Source organism: Drosophila novamexicana, unplaced genomic scaffold (assembly GCF_003285875.2).
Source record: "Drosophila novamexicana strain 15010-1031.04,08,12 unplaced genomic scaffold, DnovRS2.1 tig00000644-arrow-pilon, whole genome shotgun sequence".
In the NCBI taxonomy this organism is placed as follows: domain Eukaryota; kingdom Metazoa; phylum Arthropoda; class Insecta; order Diptera; family Drosophilidae; genus Drosophila; species Drosophila novamexicana.
Genome location: NW_020824814.1, coordinates 1,058,186 through 1,080,653, shown reverse-complemented (window position 1 = coordinate 1,080,653; position 22,468 = coordinate 1,058,186). Strand labels below are relative to the sequence as shown.

The 22,468-nt window shown below is 37.6% G+C and overlaps 1 protein-coding gene across 3 annotated transcripts; it reads left to right on the top strand.

Moving 5' to 3' along the window:
- Nucleotides 1-17,235: 17,235 nt before the first annotated feature.
- Nucleotides 17,236-19,168, top strand: LOC115762807 (eukaryotic translation initiation factor 4E1). 3 transcript variants are annotated; one of them, XM_030705165.1, is made up of 6 exons: nucleotides 17,237-17,453; nucleotides 17,529-17,854; nucleotides 18,526-18,625; nucleotides 18,690-18,777; nucleotides 18,872-19,028; nucleotides 19,092-19,168. In XM_030705165.1, the coding sequence occupies exons 2-6, from the start codon at nucleotides 17,541-17,543 to the stop codon at nucleotides 19,102-19,104; spliced, it is 672 nt and encodes a 223-aa protein (XP_030561025.1). In that variant the 5' UTR covers nucleotides 17,237-17,453; nucleotides 17,529-17,540; the 3' UTR covers nucleotides 19,105-19,168. The 3 variants fall into 3 exon arrangements, with proteins under 3 accessions (XP_030561023.1, XP_030561025.1, XP_030561024.1); XM_030705163.1 differs by having other exon boundaries at nucleotides 17,236-17,854; XM_030705164.1 differs by having other exon boundaries at nucleotides 17,238-17,854; nucleotides 18,872-19,168.
- The last annotated feature ends 3,300 nt before the right edge of the window (nucleotides 19,169-22,468 follow it).

Sequence of the window (22,468 nt, the reverse complement as noted above, 5' to 3'; positions counted from 1 at the left end):
CAGAAGCACAGCTCGAAGCTGGCCATTTGTAAGACAACATTCTTGCACATCTCCTGAGTTGAAAGAAGGTAAAGGTCGAAAGGTAAACTAAAAACAAAAAGGTAAGTCCAATCACATGCAATTATTGAATCTATTTGGATGTATATACCTCGCCTGAAACAAAGCAATATAGACGAATATTTGTATCTCATTAAAGAACAAAGCTCGAATATTTGTCGAGGCAACTCGGAGCACGACTTGGAAACAGGGTAGCTCCTAGTCGCGTACAGCTTGCAACTAACACACATTTACTTGTCTGCCTCTTCTTCAACCAAATCAATTTTTTATTTTTGTCAACGTCCGTCTGGAATGTGAACTGACACATTTTATCAAACTTTTATCTAACTATATTGATAAACATAATATAAACCAAAATATAAATACAATTATTAAAATTATTCAAAAGCTCCCGCAATGTCTTTTACTACAATTTCCTTACAGTATTAACCTCATCTAATAATAATCTAATTTTTTAAAATGTCCACCTTGCATATAAATGCGCATCAAAAATGATTCATATCTGAAGATTTATCATAGCAAACATTTGGCTTGCTTAAGCCTAAATGCCAATGAAATCTCAATTAAAACCTAAATGACGTTCAGCATATATTTGGACTTTTCATCAAAGTTGCAACAAAATATTTTATCATATATCGTTCTAAAGCTGTTCATACTCTATTTCGAGACGGCTTTAATTTGGGCATTTATTTAAAATTTGCATTTGAAATGCGCAAAAAGCGCAATAGGCAGACGAACATTGCCGCACGTTGCATATTGGGAATGTGGCAACATTTGATATGGCATCAAATTTGGCGGTGGCTCTTCTGTTTAAACGCCTCATTGCCCCATTCGCCAAAGAGAAGCGCAGCTGTCGTGCAACATGGAAAATTGTAATACAAATAGTTGTCAAAAGTTGCGGTCATGCGCACTCGATAATTGTGAGGCGTACAACAGTGCGTATGATTGATATGCACAGGACCACAAAGCAGAGCCATACACAAGCATATCCACACACAACACACACACACACACACATGCACACACACACATACACACACATACACATACACACACACATGTACACCCACACCCTTACACATATATAGGAATAATATCCGCTTTATAGCCCGAGCGCCGTTAAGTTTGCTGTTTATTTATTTTACACTTAAGCCAGAACTGCTAATTTATTGGGGCCACGTGTAATGCCGGCAATTATTGAAAGCGTGAGACAAATAAAAATATATGGCAATATCTATGCGATATTTATACACTTAAAAAAATCCTGAGTGTAACGTATATGCCTTTTTTTACAGACGAAATTCCACAGACTTTTTACTGTGTCTAGAAATAAACTAATCCTCTTTATGCTTGGTTACTCTGAATTTTTCTTTAGCTTTTATGTAAAGGATTTATCAGTTTACATATCTGTGTAAGAAAACGTCCGTTTTTAGGTTTCTCGGAGGTTTCTGTACCTTGCTCCTAAAGGGTATATAACTTTATATATCTCTATAACAAATATATTCAGTAGAAAATGCTGTGCCTTAAACAAAAAAATTTCTCTTCCTTGGGTTAACATAGCTTTTTTATATCATTTTCCTGTGGTATGTATCACTTTAAATATATCTATAAGAAATTGATTCCATTTCTGGAAATAAGACACTCCTCTTCCATTCTAGGATTAACTGTTTTCCTATAGGGAATATTACTTTGTATTTCTCTCTAAGAAATTGATTCTATAGCAAATGCTGGAAACAAACAACTCCTTTTCCATTCTTGCCTTTTTGCCTAGGGAATACCATTTTACAAATCTCTATAAGAATTTTATGCATTGCATTGCTGTGCCTGGATTTAAAAGCTCCCTCTTCCATCTTAAGGCACTCTAGGGTTTTCACAAATATTAAGTAATTTCAACGTTTCATTTTGTTCAAAAAAGTTCGTGTTCAAGTTTTTCTCCCAGTGTGTGTACAAGCTATATGGCCGCACAACAAATTGCAGTTGCCCGGCACGTTTTCGGCTAACAAATCACAAGCAATTATAGAAATTTAAGAAGACGTTGAAATCGCCATGGCCAGCACGCTGGCTCGAACTACGGGGCAACAAAACAGCAGCTGATGTTGACACGAAACACGAACGATAAAAGAAGCAAAGAAAGAAGCAGGGGGCAGACGAGATGGAGAGGAGAGAATACGAAGCTAAGCAACTAAATGGAAAATGCTTAGAGACAAATGTTTAATAAAATGTGACAAGACGCACAAATTGTATTAGCTTGAACAACACTGGTTTGTTAGTTAGTGTTATAAAGCGGAGTATTTGACGAGTATTGGATAATGCGTATATATGTAGGATGGGTAAGTGCTACATGGGCGATTATCACCGTGTTCTACATATTTGTGTTCATTATAAGAGATTAGCGAATGAAATCGTTTTGTAATCCGACAATGTGACACACACATGTATTAGTTTGAGTGTGTGTGTGTTTGTGTGTGTGTGTGTGTGTTTAGTGTGCTTCGCTCACTATAAACTACATTCATTTGCATAATTGCACTCAAGCGTGCTTAATTTGTATTTATTGCATTATTACGCATATCACCGCACACTAAATACAACAACAACAACAGCCACAAAGTGCGGGAATCAGTCGTGAATTGTCATGCCTGATGAGAGCTTGCACACAGGATATATAATGCTGATGCTGATGCCGTTGTTGATGATGATGATGATAATAATGATGTACTGTTAAATGTTAATGCCCTTATTCAACTAGATGTACAGCTCTATGGATAGATTACAGCCTTGTAATAAACAAAAGTCCAGCAGCTCAAGTCTTCACTAGGCTGTCTCTCTCTCTCTTTCTCTATATATCTTTCTCTCTCTATTCAAGACTAGGAATCAAAATCCTTTAGATTCCAAGTCGGTTACAATTTTATGTTTGATAGTATTGGAGTACAGCTGAGGACGGTCACGGTCCTGGGAATTGTCATTCGTGTAGGACTAGTGCGTGCCCGTGCCCAAAGAAGAAGCCCGAAGAATAGATACGTCAAACATTGAGATATATGTGAACATCGTAGCTAATCTCAGTACCACCAACTTCCTGCAACAGAAAGTCGGACCTATGCAAAGTTACAAAACTGAGAAACTAGTTTGCATAGAATTAGACGTCGTTGCTGATCTAGAATATATATACTTTATGGAGTTGAAGATGCTTTCTTTTATGCCTTTTTCATTTCAATACATATTTAAAAAAATGTGTGCTTCAAATTTACAGCATTTTTTAAACGCCTTAACTTCTATTTAAGGCACGACATTCACTTCGCGAGCCAAGTTTCTGCAGAGTTCAGGAATTTATTTATTACCAACAGGTGTCTGGTTTTCTACGTTGACGCCAATCTAAATACAAATAAATTTCTTGTTAATTATTTAATTAAAAGTTATAACAAATGCTCCCCTGGCCGACCAAGCACACACATGCACCCACACACCCCGCACACACACACACACACATATACACACCCAGAAAATCCCGCCCGTCGCCCAGTTCACATTTTGTTTCAAGTGCAAAGGCAACACACAAAGCCAAAAGTTTGCGCCTGTTTTTGGGATAGTTTTCTTCCTGTTTTTTTTTTTTTTTTCGTATTTAGTATTTGAGTTACCAGGCAGAAACTTGGCTCAAAAGTTGCTGGGGATAAACTCAAGTTTTTATTAAGTTGAAGCAACTGCAATTGCAATGTTGTTTTTTACTCGTATTTAGATTTCTTCAGCCCACATGAAACCCATTCAAATCAAATTACAACAAACTCCAGAAACAGACGTTCCCCCCAACCCCTCCATCTCATCCAGGACACGCCAGGATGCTCTTAACTGGCAGGAACTTCTTGCGACCCGCACATAATTAACGCGCTGAGCGACGCTGTTGTCGAGGGTTAAGATTGATGTGTATGATTAATCTTTGCAGCACTTTAAAACACACTCAAGAGCTTCATTAATTCTTACCCCACACACACACACACGCACATGCGTGTGCAGCACACACCTACAAACATGAGTGCGCAATTAAAAGCTCATTAGCCCTCTGATAATTTTCATACAAAGACGGCACGGCACTAAAGGAATTTGGTAGGAATCTCTTGAGAATTTATTTTTATTGTTTATTAACATTCCTGCATTCTCATTTATCAATTATCAGAAGCTGCACTAGATATACAACTGAGTCAGATAGATCGATAGATATATAACTAGGCACATCTCTGTTAACATATAAGCATAACATTTCTGTTACATAACTCTGTTAAGGTCTCGAAGGAAATCTGTATATAATTTACAAAGAGAGAACTGATGAAACTCTTTGAAAATAATTCACTAAACTCTCTTTAATTTTAGTTAGTTATGTAAAAGAAAATAAATATAATAAAAATCAATTATATCTGGGTTTAAGTCTATTGACATATCCCTTACATTTTTCTGATAATGAAAAACAAGCTACAAAGAAATCTTTAATATTTCTCTGTAAATATTTAGAAAACTAATCTGTTAACATATCTTTCCAATTTCTCTGTTACATCATAGAAAAATGTAGATTTAAACAATATAAGCATCAATATTTCTTGTAATAAACTAAGATGCATTACGATGTAATTAGACATAGCATGATTCTCTTAAAGGTATCCCCACATATACGAAGCGTTTCCATTACTTCTGAAACCAACTTCCTAAGATAATTATGTTATTTAACATAATTCCTCAAACAATTTTCATATATACAACTAACAAGTAAAACACAATTTATGCGCAGATTTGATCAACTCAATTCCACTCACATTTACGCCAACGGAAACAGATTTAGCCCAGAAGGCAACTGTCAAGAACTGAATCTCAGTGTGAACTCTCTCAAGATTTAACCATTGTTTAGTCAATTTCTCTAACGTTTCAAGCCAGTTATGAGCGCTGGGGAAAAGTGCACATAAATATTTTTCGCACCGCGTGTAACTTTCTCAACTTTTTATTAAATTCCTTTTTTCTGGCCGCCTGTAACAATCAATTACGAGTCTGGCATTTTATGTGCTCCGACATTTATGGTTATTGTTTGGCAGCAAAAAAGAAAAAAGAATACGTAGAAGAGTAAGAAAATAAGGGGAAAAAAAATAAAGTTATTTTTATTATAATGTTTTCGCAAAGAGTGCGCATTGCGTGCTTTGTGGAGTATGACCGCAGCTTTTGCCGACAAGGTAGGCGCTGCCAGGCCGCCGAGTCAGGCCCAAAAAATGATTGCAAGAGTTAAAATTAAAAGCAAATGTAAAATCATATTTCTATGTGTAAACTTTCGCCCGAAGGCGCTCGATATCAACCGACGCCGCCGCGCACCAGCGGCAAGTGAAACAAAAGTTTTTTAATAAAATGTTTGCGTTTCACGGAGCAAAAGTTTGGCGCAGCGCAGAAAATAAAAAAAGAACAGAGTGAAAAAAAAATCCGTATGGCCGCAGTAACAGAATCTGAATCGGAATCAAAAATGGAAACCAGAAGCAGAAGCAGCGGCGGCGGCAGCTGAGCCCAGCAATAGGCCAGCAAAAGGTAATCGAGTATGAAAATTGAATACGAAGTTCCACGCACACACACAAGCACACAAGCACACAAACACACACACACACACACACACACACACACACACACGTATACAGCAACAAACGACTGTAATCGAAACCAAAGACAATTGCAGGCCTCGACAACACGGCGTATGCGTGTTGTGTTATTATTGCAGCAAAACCGCGCCCCTCCTCCTCCTTCGCAACGTGCAAAGTAAACTAAATAACGCCCCTGGGCCGTGGCAAGTTTTATGCAGTAATAGAAAGAGTTTGGAAGCGGGGCGCAGGCAGCAGAAGTCGGTGAGTCAAGCAAAGTCCTGCGCCAAAGTCCATTCAATATTATCGTCGATTTAGTAAATTTGATAAAACTTATCACTGGAGGCGTCTTCTAGCGCGGTGCTAAACTAAAAGGCGATGGCATTACGGACGCAGATTGAAAATTTATTACATTTTTATTGCCTTAATGGGGCGCGCGATAATCGAAAATTTATTTAAAAGTGCCAAGTTGTCAATGTTAAGAATGCGCCCCCGGGGCGACCTTTGCGCTTGCTCTGTGTGTCCGCCCGCCCGCCATTTGATTTGTGGCAAAAACAAACTTGCAAACGGCAGACAAAAAGTTCGAAAACACAGATCTTTAATTTCGCGCTTAAAGCGGGGCATTCAAATTTTTTTTTTTGAAAACATCGAAAAGCGGCTTTACAATGCACACTAAAAGCCACACATTGAAACGAAAACGGGAGGGTAAGAATATATTCGGCAAGCCGACTATTTAATACCCTTGCAAGCATTTGACCTACGGATATTCTATGGCGTATATATGATATGGTGGTTTGATCGGGTCGGTTCCCACATACGTTCTGCCTACAACAGAAAGACAAGCCTATGCGAGACTAGTTCGCTTAGAAAAAGACAAACAGACAGACGAACGGCTCTCTCAACCCGACTGTTGACGCTGATCTAGAATATATATACTCTATGGGCTCAGAAATACCTTCTTCTATGCGTGACACACTTCATGAACAAATCTAAATATCCTCTACAAGGGTATACAAACATATAAAATAAATAAAAGGCAAATCCAGGCAGCGACAACAACAGTTTTGAAACATTTATAAGATTTTTAAAGAACTGTGCACTTTGCACAACAGCATGGAAAATTTTTTCATATTTTCCTAGAAATAATCTATATACATAAAAGGATTCGTTTTGACTGACGGACTATTGATCAATGCACAGCCGAAGCAGCAAGATTTAAGCGTTAGCAGGAAGCTTAGTAGGTAGCTTTTAAATGTGATTTATTGAAAATGTGTATATAATAAAACAAAAGCAATTGTGGCAAAGCAACAAATGTGTGGGGAAATTAATAAGAGCCAGGAGTGCACTAATGAGTTGCCCAGAAATTGGAAATTTGAGCGAGTTTTTACCTTTCTAAAGAAATTTTAATGCCAAATATATATAGAAAATCAATTCAGAGTACAAAACTTGTAGAAAATGGTGTAGTTTATGTAAGTACAATAAATTTTGGATTGGATTTACATTTAGATATGAGATATTCAAAGTAAATGATGACAAATTGTTTTTGGACTCTCTAGCAGATACTATCTAACAGATACACTCTAGCAGATAATATCTACGCTGAGAAACAGTCCTGAGTTTCAAAATTTAGAGATTCCAAGCTTAGATTTTGGCATGGATTTTGACAAGTAAATTTGCAAACAAATTTTTAGCACTAAAATGAAAAAGCACAATCCTTTCAAGCTATGACAGTTTGAAGAACAGAAGCAGAAGCAGTCGATATATATGGCCAGTTTTACATATGAAAATGCAAAATGGTATCTACTACGGTTTTGTAATATTTTTTTTTTGTATATGTATATAGACACAAACATGTTTTTACACCAATGCAAACATTTGTGCTAAAACTGCAGGTAACCGACAAAAAATATAGTTGAAAATATTTTCAGAGAGTGCTAACTCCAGATGTTATGTGCTCTCTGTGTGTGTGTGTGTGTGTGTGTGTGTTTGTTAACATTGTAAGCCGCTTATGTTGAGCCAAAAATTTTGTTTGTATTTGAAGTTTTAAGCCACCAAATGGCACATGTGTGTAAGCATTATAAGCAGACTCCCCGACTCCCCAATGCGGCCAGCACAAAGCTATGCAATATATAGCCAGAGTTACGTCCGGGGTCTCTGCGAGCCAGCTAAATGAGAATTTGCCCGGGTAAATGCAACGTGGCAAATGGTAATAATTATAGCAAAAACAAAAACAAAAACCCATAGCCAAAACGAAAAAAAAAGGTTGATAGCAGTCATTAAATAAATATTATAATTCCCGTACATTCACTAAGATTACAACGTAACACAAACTCTGGATCGCACATTAAATATGCTGCGCAGCATTTTAAATTATTAATTCATATTTAAATAAAGCAGCACAAGTTAAATTAAGAGCATTTTCATTTAAATAAATATGCATAAATGGGCATTTTAATCAGCCAAACGATGGCACTTACTTTTGCTCATTTCTGTTTAAGTGCGCCGAGCAATCCCAGAAACAGTTTCGCCTACATTTCGCAGAAACTATTCAAATGATTGGCAGCATTTTTCAAATGGTTTGACATGAAGTTTAACAGCGACTTGTAATTTACGAATTGATTTGAATAATTTAACTAGAACAAAATCTATTTGAACTGAGAAAAAACTAATTTTTAATTAAAATAAAATAAAACGATCTAAAACACGTTTCAAATGGTTTGACATGAAGTTTAACATCGACTTGTAAACTACTTATTGATTTTAAAATAAAACTAGAACAAAATATATTTTAACTTATCAAAAATGGGAAAAAACTAATTTTTAATTAAAATAAAATAAAACGATCTAAAACACGTTTCAAATGGTTTGACATGAAGTTTAACAGCGACTTGTAATCTACTTATTGATTTTAAAATAAAACTAGAACAAAATCTATTTTAAATTATCAAAAATGTGAAAAAACCTAATTTTAAGTTTAAATAAAATAAATTTGTTTTTATAGACATTCGATCCCATAACTTCCTGCTCTGCCTGTCGATCCTAAGTCTACAGTAGATTGTTATTGTATATCATCTCAAATAGTTCACGCTTTGTTGAACGAATACGTTTATCGGAGCACGTCGATTAATTAAAATCATTATGGCTTTGTAACTATGATTACACATTCATTATTTGTTTGGCCTTTTTTTGTTTTTTGTTGTACACCGGACAACAGCTGGCGCTTTGCGTAAATAAATATAAATATAAATTTATATGTATAATATATTTAAATGCATGACATGACTCGAAATTGACACATTCAATTTGGCATCAGTTTAGTACTTAACGTTAAGTATCAGCTGCAACAAATTTCCAAGGGATTTACAAAGCGCCAGCTGCCAGCTGCCAGCTGACAAAGGACGGCGGACAACTGCCAGCAGCCGGTCATCAGGCGATTCCTGTCGAGCTGCAGTGCATAGCAATTTGCTGCAATTTAAGTTTGACTTAAGTTAAGTTTGCCTTGATTACATTTTAAAGTTGCCGGGCTACAAACAAATGCAAAAACTTTCTTAATACAGCAGCTAAGTTCCTTTCAGATAGCCAGCCAAGGCAAACCATTTCCATTTCTAATACAAAAAGTAGAACACGCTCTCAGGACGCTCAAACGCTTCATTTAAGTTGAAAACGTATTTAAATAGTTTCTCATATTTACTCAAAAAAAAACGCGAACCCTAGTCAGTCTTCAATTATGTCCAATTAAAAGCGCAATTGTAATTATGATTTTAATTACATTTTATAATTTTCCTGCTTAAAATAAAAATAAATTACACATTTAATTTAATGTGTTAAGCAACAATGCGCACATTTTTCGACCATAGCCAACACTTTTTAATATTTTATTTCTAGCTTGCAATTAAAATTTGTTTTTTTGTTTATTTCTTCTCAAATTGCATAACTAATGATTTAATTTCTCTCCTCTCTTACACACCACGCACCAGCCTCGCCGCATTAGCAACATGAAACTGATTATTTGCATTGCAAATAGTTTCCACAACGTTGCAAATCTGTAATTCAAGCTCTCTTTACATGGAATATTCAGCAATTATATATGCTATATATAGACAACAGATTATGTTCTAGCTTAAAGCTTTAGACATAATTGAAAATAAATAGAGAAAACATGCTTGGAGATTTGGCATAAGCAAATCTCTGTAGGATTATGCAGTTGTGTGTTGAAAGGTTTGTTCAGGGCGCAGCCCAGCTTCCGCTGAGTATAAGAACCTTAGATTCTTCATTAAATGCACTTTACTTTATTTACAATTTAATTTAATATAATATAATATATATTAATAATAGTTTTTGTTTTAATAAACTAAACACAAGCTTAAATTGGGAGTTGCTGCTGAGTTTGAGCCAGCGACCTTCCGTTAAACCGATCCACGCTCGAATACTTAAGCCGCACAGCTCTATATTCATATTTGCTTATATAATGCCTAACTTTACATTTATTCTAAATATGTTTAATAAATATTATGCCACAGATTGAAGCTCGCGTTTTATGTTTTGCCCCTTGATAATCAAAAACAAAGTAATCATATAAATAACGAGAAAGTAAGGATATCTTTGGCACGCCGAACATTCAATACCCTTTTAGGCATTTGCCTTACGGTTTTGCAAATGTGAGAATAGTCAAGCTCTCAAATGCTGGGCTTGATGAAAGTGTATTGAAAGACAGCATATTTTACCATGCATGAATTTAATTTTTGACAGATGGAAGCTATATGATATAGTTATTCGATGATGATTCGATATGTAGGTAGCATAGTGAAACTAATAAATGACAAGTTTGGTCGAGATAGTCGTTCCTATGGCAGATATATGATATACTCATCCGATTCGGCCGATTCTAATATATGCAATGCCTTCAAGACAATAGCTCTGAGACTGAAAGACTAGTTCGCACAGAAAACAAACAGACGAAGATATAGCGACTCGACTGTTAAAGCTGATCTAGAATATATATACTTTATGGGCTCAGAAATGCTATGCGTTACACATTCGCTGACAAAATCCTATTACCCTCTACCAGGGTATACAAATTATTTAGCTAAACTGCTTCACACCCAAAATTTATGTGATGTGAACTTTTTAGTGAACTCTCAACATGTTCGAGGTGCTAAGCCTAGACACACAGTTTGACAATGTTTTGCCAACAAAAAAAAAAAAAAAAGTAGAAAAATAAACATAAACACGATGATGAGCGGAAGCCAGACGCCAAAAGAGCAATTGAAATACGGCTCCCTCGGAGTACATTTTAGGCATTTTTTCTGGACCGGGCCAAGTCCATGGGGTGCTGTATTGGGCCAAGTTTGTAGCATTTTTGTAGCTGCCTACGCTTGACGGGCCGACGGGGCTCAAGGCTCAGGCACTTGGCGTTGGCCGACAGCGAAATGGCCATAATGTCATTTAATTAAACGCCTGAGAGCAGTTGTTAGTTGGCTTTCAGTTCAAGGGGGGCGCGCGCGTTTCTTAGCCGCGCCCGCCGTCGTGTTTTGGTGGTTAACGCTGGCTAAACGGTTAACCAAGGGGCATGGCGGCAGGCTTTAAATTGAAGCGAAGGGGGGGCGGGGGGCGAGGGGCAGCTGGGGACAAGCGTGAAACAGTCCAGCAATTTACGTTCATTTGCATAGATATTAAAAATTGTTAGGAAGTCATTAGTAGGCATCAGTCAAATGACGCAACCTGCATATAAATGAAGCATAATTTTATTATATGCCCGGCCAGAAGAGCAAGACAACTAGGCAGCAGGTCATTGGGCCGCCTGACAAATGTCCTTGCCCAACACAGCCAACAGCCCCCCAACCCGCCCTACAGGCCTCTAGCCAGTATTAATTATTAGTTTTAATTGCGTTTCGGTTTGTCTCAGCCCCAGTTTGGTTGCCGAAAAAAAAAAAAACACTGCAGGGTGCGCGTTACAAATCTTTGAATCTCACATTTTTTAGCAGCCACAACGCACACGCACACACGCACACACACACACACGCACTCACACACACTCACACACGCACAAGTCCAAAAAGTTGTATGCAATTAAATGCTTCAACCATAATGTATTTTTCACAAGTTGAGCAATGTTGACCATTCTGTGGGCTGCGGTGCGGTCAGAGGATGGCCGCCGCCCCATCACTTCCGGCCAGTGCTGCCCAATTCATTATAAATTACATGCAAAACAAAGCTAACTGATGTGCCTGCCACACACAAGAGTGCGGCCCAAATGGGCAACAAGAAACCACAAGTCAAAAGCTCAACCACAAGCAATTTTATTAAATTTGCCAGCAACAATTTTTTGTTTTTTTTTGTTTACCGGATAACGAGCAACTATTTCTAATGCTTGGCAAAGCTGTGCTTCTTCTTGCTGGGGGGAGGGGGCTTATCAAAATTTTCGTAATTAGATTTTCTCGGTAACTTTGGAAATTTTAGCCGGTCGCGCCTCATCTATTTATATGTGTTTGCGGTATTTTCTCTTTTGCCCATTTTACCAAATTATTTTTCTCAGTTATTTGCTCACGTGCGCTTCGACTGTGCTGGCTTTCACTTGCCCCACCCACCTCTGTCCCTCTCCACCAATCGCTACTCCCCACATCTACTTCCGTTTCCGCCGCCAACGTTTCGATATTAAATGGTGCGCGTAATTAGATTTTAAATTTATTGCGCTGTGTGTTGGTGTGTATTATTTCTGTTTTTATGTGTTGATTTTATTTTTTTTTCCCCTATTTATTTTTGTCTGCTTTGGCATGCATAACAATGCAAGTGCAGCAATAAATAAATAAGCAAAGTGTGAATGCGAATTCAATGGCTGCAAGGGTCCGCCCAGGGGATGCCAAAGACAAACAAACACAGTTCGTGAATTTTTACAAACTCATTTTTTTGGCTTTGGCGCAAAATTGCACAAAAAGCTCTGTTAACTGTTTTTAACTCACAAAGTTAGCAAGGGCGCGCGCGGAGGCTCAAGGTAATGCGAGCAGCATTTAATAGTTAAGAGAAATACAAATTATTTTCAGAATTAATAATATCGAAAGTTAGCTTTATCAAGCTAAGAGATTGTGTTATGGAAGCTTACTCCCTATTAAAACACCTCAACGTAAAATATATTATCTAAAATATATCTTTAAAAATGTCTAAAAACGTTTATCTGAACTTTCTGATTGTTAGACCTTACTCATGCTCATCATGATTTGTGAGAACAAACTATTCTATATATACATAAGATAATAATTCCGTTTTAAGAGCTTAAGAGCTAAAAAAAAATTTTCTGATTTTATAGTTTTGTTAATTGATTTAAATTCTCAGCTGCACATGTAGCAATATATAGTATTAAATAAATATATAGATGGAAAAAAAGAAGGTTTTTATAACAGAAAGAAACGAAAGTTGCATAAAATATGTAACAAGCCTTTTGGCTTAGCTCACGTCGCACAGCAAGAGTATTGGTTTTTTGTTTGAGTTGAAATTTTGAAAGGAAAATCGTTTAACTCAGTTTAAAAGGCACTGCTTTGGGAATTCTCAGAGCTATCAACCCAATCAATCAGCTGCTTTACTCAGTAATTATATAATGAACAGAGTATTACGCAGTCGGTAACACCCTATTGCAATGTGCTGTATATTAGAGATCATCAATGAAATACAATTAATTAATTTTAATTAACTTGCATATCGGACAAAACAAAAAGTGTGTAATAATCGCATTACCTCATCTATTACAGCCATCATCTTCCAGCTTTTGGCCACAATAATGCGGCCGTGTGCTGCAGCCAGAATCATGTAGTGCCAGTCTCTGACCGCAGACAGCTGACAGCATTGCACCAATGTGGCTGTGGGCGTGGTTACAGCTGCACACACACACACAGGCCTACGAGCACTTAAATGACAATAAATATATGTGTAGCATACATATGTGGGCACATTTGCTTTAAGCTGAGGCGGCATGAGTAATGAGCGCTTAATAAGGCAGCTTCCAGCAGCGTGGGCCGGAGTGTACTTTACACATATGTACATAAATTTATATATATATATATATGCGTGCATGTTCATATTATAATTTACATATGTGAAAATATTTATGCACATTAAATATGCGCGAATGAGTGCAACAGTTTGGCATCTCGGTGTATGTTGGTTTATTTTGAAAATTCACATAAATCACGGCACGGCCGGGCACACTGTTAAAAACGATGAGTCGTCGTCGCCGCGTCCTGTCAGATCCTGTCCGTGCAGCAGGCAGAGTCTGTTCATATCCTATCCACTACGATACGGAAAGCATGACGTGTGGTTTGAGGCGAACAGAGGCGAGCGAGTGGCCCCCCTCGCGGTGAGGGCATCTTAACTTATTTACACATGTTTAAAACGCAAATGAGCCGTAAAGCGCTGATAATGCAACAAACTGACAATTGACGTTTTCAACTGCCGTGCGCCAGTGTTGCCAGACTGCGTACAAATTTACAAAAAAAAAAAAACAGAACAGGCAAAGCAAAGCCTGACTAACTACCAGCTAATACCCTGTAAACAGTTGTCAGACGGAAATAGAGTTTTGCTTACTATTGAATATTACTGATGTCTCATTCCATATTTGGAGTCTATAGTATACAATCTTACAAATATTTATAAAAAGCTGAGCTTTAACTTCGACATTTATCGATGGGAAATAGAAGGATTTAAGATCAGACACGAACTTGAACAAGCCATTTATAGAGGAATTTTTATTTGAAATTTTAAACTCTCTTATCTCCAACTCTTTCGAGGTATTAACCTGTTTTTATCAATCCATCAATCCTTTCTAGATCAATCCAGCACTTAATTCCATTCGAAAAGTCTCTCCTCTACCTCAACCTGCCCAACTGCAGTATGCCCAGTTTGCAGCATTTTATTGGTATACAAATAATTTATCCTCCGGCTGGCGTTTACAATTTTGTTTTTAAATAAAAGTTTCGCTTTGGGTTTCGCACATAGCGAGTATTTACTTTATTTGCTTAATGGCAACAGCTTACAGATTGCAGATTGCTTTGTGCTCTCGGGCTTGCCCCGGCCAAAGAAACCGCGAAAGTATTTCATATCACGCGAGCTCTGCTCGCAGATAGAGTCATTTCTTATTGGCTGGCCGTCCATTTGTCTGCCTGTCTGTCTGACTGTCAGTCTATCTGTCTGCCTGTCGGTACCGTCTCTCTGTCTTGCATGCTTGGCAGCAACAAGAAGACAGAGACACAAACGCCGGCGAGGCAAGTCAAATGATGCGTTCGCATCCCGCATCCTGTCGATGAGTGGCAGGAATCGTAAACCTTGTGCGCAATGTACATAACTCGTGCATATCGGCACGCTGAACCATGCCCAAAAACAATGGCGTAAAATGTGTTACGGAAACCACAGCCGAGTGAACCACCAGAAAGACCAGAGTTTAAATTGTTGTTAATTCCAATTCCAATGGCCAGCAGGCTCAATAACGCAGGCAATAAAATTTTAACGTAAATGCTGCGTATTTTAAATGTGCGTGTGCGACGGCGAAAAACGAAATTGAGATCTGTTTTTGGTTTTTTTGTTGCTTGTTTTTAAAAGTTAATCAACAATCATGCTCAATTTGATCGAACGACGAGTTACAGCATGTCCGCAGATTGGCTGGGTTCTTCAATTCGTAACAAGGCAGAAGTTATTGTATGAGCGAATGGTCACCCTAGAAGCGCAGTGCTGCCAATTTGTGGAAAACTTTTTAAGAAAACGAGCAGTATATTGGTAAATGAGTAAGATTAAGTCAAAGCATGACAGTTTCAAAGGGTTTGCCATACATGTATAACTCTGTTAACCTCTCTATATCTCTCTTTGAAGTAATGGTGGCGATAGACAAAGGTCATTCTGTATATGTATATTGATATGTAGGTCCTCAATAAGTTTAGGCCATTTAACTCCTTAAAGGAGCACAGCACAAATAGCTGCATGGAGAAATGGTTATCTTAGATATACAAATTGTCGTGCAATTTATGCCATCATTTATTCTGCTAAACTTAGACTTAGTTCATTCTTCGATATGCCAACAATTATTCTATTAAAACACTTTGAAGTATTCATATTTTATAAATAGAATTATAAGCAGAAAAAGTGGACTTAAAATCAGAAAATTCTCAGCATTATTAAATTGAATTTAGGTAAGCCTCAAAGAATTCTACGAAATATGTTATTGTTCTAATACGTGTATGGTAATTTTGCATTATTATTAGATTTTCATTCGTTATTAATAAAATCAATAACTTTAATCGCTACATTGTGAGCTTTTCGATATTTATCTAGTGTCACATTGGCAGCACTTTTACCGTGTAATTTTATGTGGCCAGTGAGAGTCGTAGAATATTGCTTCATTTTATGGCAGGTAATATAACGAAGCATACAAACTATTCGAGCTCAGCAATACCCTGTACAACAGTATAAATCTATAAAATATTAATGTTAACATTAAGATAAAATATATAGATGGAAGCAAATAATAATAATACACATTTACATGCATATTTACGTGCTGATCACAGAAACTATATTCTTCGCATTTGATTGTTATGACAGGTATAAATATTATGATAACCTAAAGATAGAATCAACTGAGATTGACAACTCGAATTTGAGAATGGGGCGGGTATATTGACTCAGCTGCAGAGAAAGGTCAACTTTAAAATGCCTACCAGGATTAAAGAGACATTTATCCGCCTGGCAAATTAGCTTCATGTTAAATTTACCATTAACATTATACTGACGAGCTGTACAGCTTACGCCACAGAGCATAAAAGCTGTTAAAAATTGAAAGATTATAAAGAGTTTTCAAGAATATAAAGGCTATACGCACAAAGATGTCTACTGCCGTCTGTTAGATACACATAACTAGAGGATATCTGCGCCCTGTGGAAAAGCAGGTCAATTGGTTGAAGTACATAAATTTGCTCGACTAGGGGGACTTGAGCTTAGCAAAGTGTTTTGCCATTTTGTTGCGTCATAAAATTAACGCTTCATATGAAATGGAAGGCATGGAAGGCGACGCGATCTTATCGTCGTAGTACGAGGCACAGAAAACTGGCGACAAGCGTCAAAATTGGCACTCATAAGGGAATAAAATGTTTAGTGTTGAATTACAGAGATGAGTGCTTAAAGATGTTGAATGACTGGCTTATTATTTACGTGCTCATATATCGTCAATAAATACGTACACTCTGAGAAAATTGTTGCTAGTACTCGAAAATGTATTCTTAAAGTATAAATCATCATATTAATAAAAATATAAGAAAATAATGCATTAATAATGAATGGGTTTAGGGTATTAAAAAGCAGCAATAAGGTACAACAAAATTATATTTAAAATTGCCATGCTTGAAATAAGCATTTAACGTTCTCATAGAAAGCGTAAATCTTCTTAAAGTAAGTACTTTATTCTTAGGAAAGAAAAGTGAAGGAAAGTAGTTTAAAAACCCTCTCAACCTGCTCAAGTTGTAAAAATTCGATCGTGCTCAGCTGTGCACTTAATTTTAATAGAAATATTTGAAATTATTTTCTCTGTGTGAGCAGAAGCTAGTCGAGTTTGAGTAACAGACAGAGCTGGGCGGCTGCTGTCAGTGTATAGTAAAGTATTGTTTAGTTGTGTGTGCTGTAATCGCAGGCAGTTCTCATGTAGTGTGTGTCATAAAAGTAATTCGAAGCGAGCTGAAATTAAATAAACGTCCTGTGGTCGTCGGTTGAAACCATTTAGCAAAAAGCCCAAAGACGCGTTAAAAATTAAACATACGTATCAGATTATAGGTATCTCTATATATACATATATATATATATAGAAAGTATTAAGCAGAGTTTGTTAAAATGCTGCTGGCCAAACAGAACAGTTTCAATATGCTGGACAGCGATACGGAAATGCAGGCGGACACGCTTTCCAGCTCTAGCCAGGAGCTCAAGTCCTACTCGGATGGCGAGATGAGCAAGCCGAGCAAACAACAGCTGGGTCATTTGCCATTTAAGCATCCATTGGAGCATACCTGGACATTATGGTATCTGGAGAATGATCGCAGCAAGAGCTGGGAGGATATGCAAAACGAAATAACTAGCTTCGATATGGTCGAGGATTTCTGGAGTCTATACAATCATATTAAGCCGCCATCTGAGCTCAAGATTGGCAGCGACTACTCCTTGTTCAAAAAGGGCATACAGTAAGGGTATTACCGTGATTAACTGTAGCTTATTACACTTTAAATCCTTTACAAATTCGTCCATAAAATATACAAATTCTAGAGCAGAAGAGGTGAGTCGTCCGTCTGTGTTGAGTCCGGGAAATTTAAAGAGCTGGAGACCAGAATTTTTGAAATATACTCTCCATATATATCGATTTATTCTCATATTCACATTTTCGATATATATTGTAAGACATGTTTTGAGAGGATTAGAGGTACGACGAGATAGACTTGAAATTGAAAATATATTCTATATATATATGCAACGATAGCTACTATTCATTTTCATAGTATCGATAGATATCGATAACTTGAAAACTTTAAGAGGTGGATACACTAATCTTGGTATGTAAGTTTTCGTATTGTGTCAAGTTGGATACAACGTTAGCTAAAGCTAGAACCTTGGTATTAAGTGTATACAACAAATTTATATACTATATTAAGGCATACAAAACTGCATAAGGAACGGACTATAAAAGCCGAAGTTAATGGAGAACACCTTTTCGATATGTGGGGCTAAGAAAGATAAGAAACATGTGTGTGCATAGAAGGAAACCGGAATATTTGACGCTGGGTTCAGAGTATCTGCTAGTCGGATGCGAACGACTAGAGCGCACTTCGACTTACTTTAATTGTAAATATTTTTTCAGGCCCATGTGGGAGGATGAAACCAACAATGATGGCGGCCGCTGGGTCATCAGCATCGGACGCTGCAGCAAACTGGAGCTGGACAAGCTCTGGCTGGACGTGGTAAGTTCCAATGCGCTGCCTGCCAGCCTGCTGGCGCTCATCTATGGACTTTGTGTGCCCGCAGCTGTTAATACTGATTGGTGAGGCTGTTCAGCATACCGAGGAAATCTGTGGCGCTGTCATCAACTTGCGCAGCAAGAGCAACAAAATTTGTAAGTACAAAATACGTTGGCTCTGGGCGTGGCCATGTCATGTGCAGTATCGTCCTGCCCTGTCATGTCATGTCATGTATCATAATGCTTCCAGCGATTTGGACCGCCAATGGGCACAATGAAGTGGCCGTCATGGAGATTGGTTACAAGCTGCGTAAGCTGCTCGGCCTGCCGCCCCACAATCTGCAGTACCAGATGCACAAGGATTCGATGAGCAAGCAAGGATCGCTGGTGAAAGCCGCTTACATACTGTAAGCTGGTCCTGTATGTTATTTAGTTTGGCTATATAGCAGCAGTTGTCCCTCCCCCACTAGAGCCCCTAACTAACTGTCCCTCTATAAAGCAGTTGACTGCGCGTGTATTCCAAAAATGTCAAAAAAAAAAAAAAAAATAAGAAAAAAAAAAAAAAAAAAAAACGTAAAACTATAGATTGTATATGTAAATGGTTTAATTAATTGGAGCTTTTATCAAATTCCCTGCAAATAAAGCGTAAAAACTAAGCTCCAAATTTTGCAAAGTTACAAAATACTGCGAGACTCAAGAAAAATACTGTTGACAAAACCAAATGCAGCTGGCAATGAAAAATGATTTAGCTTGGATTTATTAATTTAAGAATTATTGTTAAATAAATTCTCTTAAGCCCCAAAATACGAAATTAATAAAATAAAATGAAAACAATGGTGACATATTCATTCGACATATAGTAATTTTGCACTATCCAAACACCATGAAAATACTGCACATTCTAGTATAAAATAAAATGAAATTGTTTGGCTTCGTGTTTCTTAAAGAGAAAGAAATTTTTTTGTGCTTAACTCTCATTACTTTCCAGAACCTGCTTTATTTAATATATACAATCTACTATGTACACATCAGGTTTAAGCGTCAATACATACTACAAAAATACCGCACATTGTACTGAGCATTGGACAAAAAGTTGTTTGTAGTTGATTAGATCATTTTACACGTATTAAATTCTCTCAAATGCCTAAATAAACGAAAAATGTTTTACTCGCGCATTTAACAATCATTTTTATTAAAGTTTTCACATTTCAAGCGCTAAAAGCTCAGATCTACCATACACAATAAACATATTTTAAAAAATACTGTCAAAAATACTGCACGCTTGACGAAATTTTATGCAAACATATGCAGCACTAGAGCTGCAAATAAATGCGCCAAAAGAAATACGAGCAAAAACAAAAATAGACTTATATAAAATTGTTCGGCGCATAACTATTTGTTAGAAGTGGGCGAAAACAGTGCACATACAGTGACTGCAAAAGATATATGCCCACTTGGCGCTTGGCTGGCCGAGCGCAAAGCTCAAGACAAAAGGGTCAACAATGGAGCTGGCGCTGTTGCAAGTGGCATCGAGTGCTGCGACGCAAATGGAAACAATTGAATTTTGATGAAATATGCAGCGTGGCATGCGGCATTCAATTGCAATATGCCCCATACGCCCCGTCGTCATATGACAAGTGGCAGCAAACATTGCCAGGGCGGGCTGGGCGGGCACGTGTCGTACGGCAACGACTTGAAGGCAAGCTTCATTTTGGAGGCAACTTAAGTTGACAAAACTGTCGCTAGCGTCGTCAAACTTGCACCAGTCCCGCTGTCTGTCGCTTAGCTTTGATGGGCTTAGCTGGCGCACGGTGGCAGTTACTACTGTACTGAATGTGCCATCAAAACCGCACACGTGCCACATGTCATGCTGCCGGCAACTTTGACATATTGCCAGCACACACACACACACACACACACACGCATTATCAGTTGCCCAGGCACAGGTAATCGTTGGCCCATGTTCCTTTACCCACCTGCCAACCGCCCCCCCCCCCCCTCCTCTTCGCGCTGCTGCAAAATTTACAAATTAGTTGCTTGAAACGTGACTTGAAAATTGTTGCAGTTAGTTTTTTGGCGTTTGCAAATGCTACTGCCCAACTTTTGCAGCATGCAACTTAATTACTAAATAAATAAATTATATTGCAATTAGTTAAGTTCTTTGTGCATGCATGCACACACAACACACACACCTGTGTGTGTATAATAAATGTGCATTGTAATTTGAAGCTCTCTTCATATCGGTTTAACTCTGCAGCGCAATCGATTCATTTTCCATGTTTGCTGCGGCTTAAATACAGGTGTGCTCTATGTTAAATGCATGTTTCAGCACACAGGGTGACACGTGTTCTACAAAGTACTTCGGAGCAGACATTGTGCGTGCCTTAAACTTATTTATTGCCTAACAATTTTGGGCAATTTTGTCTTTACATGCGATGGTCAGAGTAACAGTGTTAAAAGGAGCAACCGAATATTATATGGCATTGTTAACAGCAATGTGATCAATAACATATGTTTTATTAAAACTGTTAAGCTTGCTGGAATGATCTCTAACATAGTCAATAGTAATGTAACAGGCTCTGAAATTACAAAGTTAAAACGTTTAATGAACGAAAAGCTTCTTGTATTTTGTGCACAAACAAGTAGGTTAGAAAATATACGAAAGCTCAGCTGCACATAATAAAAATGTAATAAAAATTTTGGGAAACAGGAATTTCGCCCTATCTAATCACTAGTATATCTAAAACTGATCAATAAGAGAAGCAACAATCCGGCAACAGCCTGTTAAATTACAGTGTTAAAGCTGTTAACAGACCCTCAAAAAGCCACATGTTTTATGGTGTTAATAAATATTTAAGAATTTTATGAAAATACAACTGGAAATAACGAAAATTCAGCAAAAATATTAAAGAGCTGTTAGGCTGTTCATCTGGAATCTTTTTAATTTGACTTCCTTTAACAGTCTGTTAATTGGATCTTTGGAACTTAAATCATGCTGATCGTTAACATAACAGAAGCAAGCATAACAGAAACAACCAGCGCTGTTATGCTTTCATAACTGATCACTAACAGAGGCAGTAGCCCTCCAAAAGTATGTTAAGTTACAGAGTTGCAACAGTTAACATACTTTCAATTATAGAAAACCTCTTGTCTTTTGGTAGCGAATAAATATTAAAGAATGTTGTACAGCTAAACTGCAAATTACAACAATTTAGCAAAAATATTGCAGCTGGTAGAGCTCGCAGAGCTCATAAATATAGTTTGAAACTGATTTGCAGGAACGCAATTACTGGTAAATTGCCAGATAATCATGTGTACAATTAGAATGTGTCTACCCCAAACGAATTGTTAAGTTGCTGCTTTTGTTTTTGCTCGTGCGACCGTCTGGCTCATCTCTCACATATATCAACACTTTTCATGCAGTGCACAGAGCAAAAGAGAGCTTCAGTTGGATTTTTATTGCCACAGCAGCTGACCCAAGTACCACAAACTAACACAACAACCGCCGCCCACTTCTAACCTTTGCTTATGCTGTGTATTGTTGTCGTGGTTGCCTGCCTCGCAGTTGCTTGTTGGCTGGATTTTTATTTTACTTTCTTTTTTTTTGTTTTTGGCAAGCAACATAAAAATAAATTGCACTTCTGACACTTAAATACAGTTGAAAAGCATGGCAGAGACAGAGGGTATATAGTGGCTACAGCGGGTGGTTAGCTGGTGGTGCTGGGGTGGGGGGGGAGTGGTAGGGGTCAGACCGTCAGGCTGTCGGGCAGTCGGACAGTCGAGCAGTCAGGCAGCGGCGGACACATGATTAAGTGGAGTTTGTGGTTCGTTTTCGACGCTGGGGAAT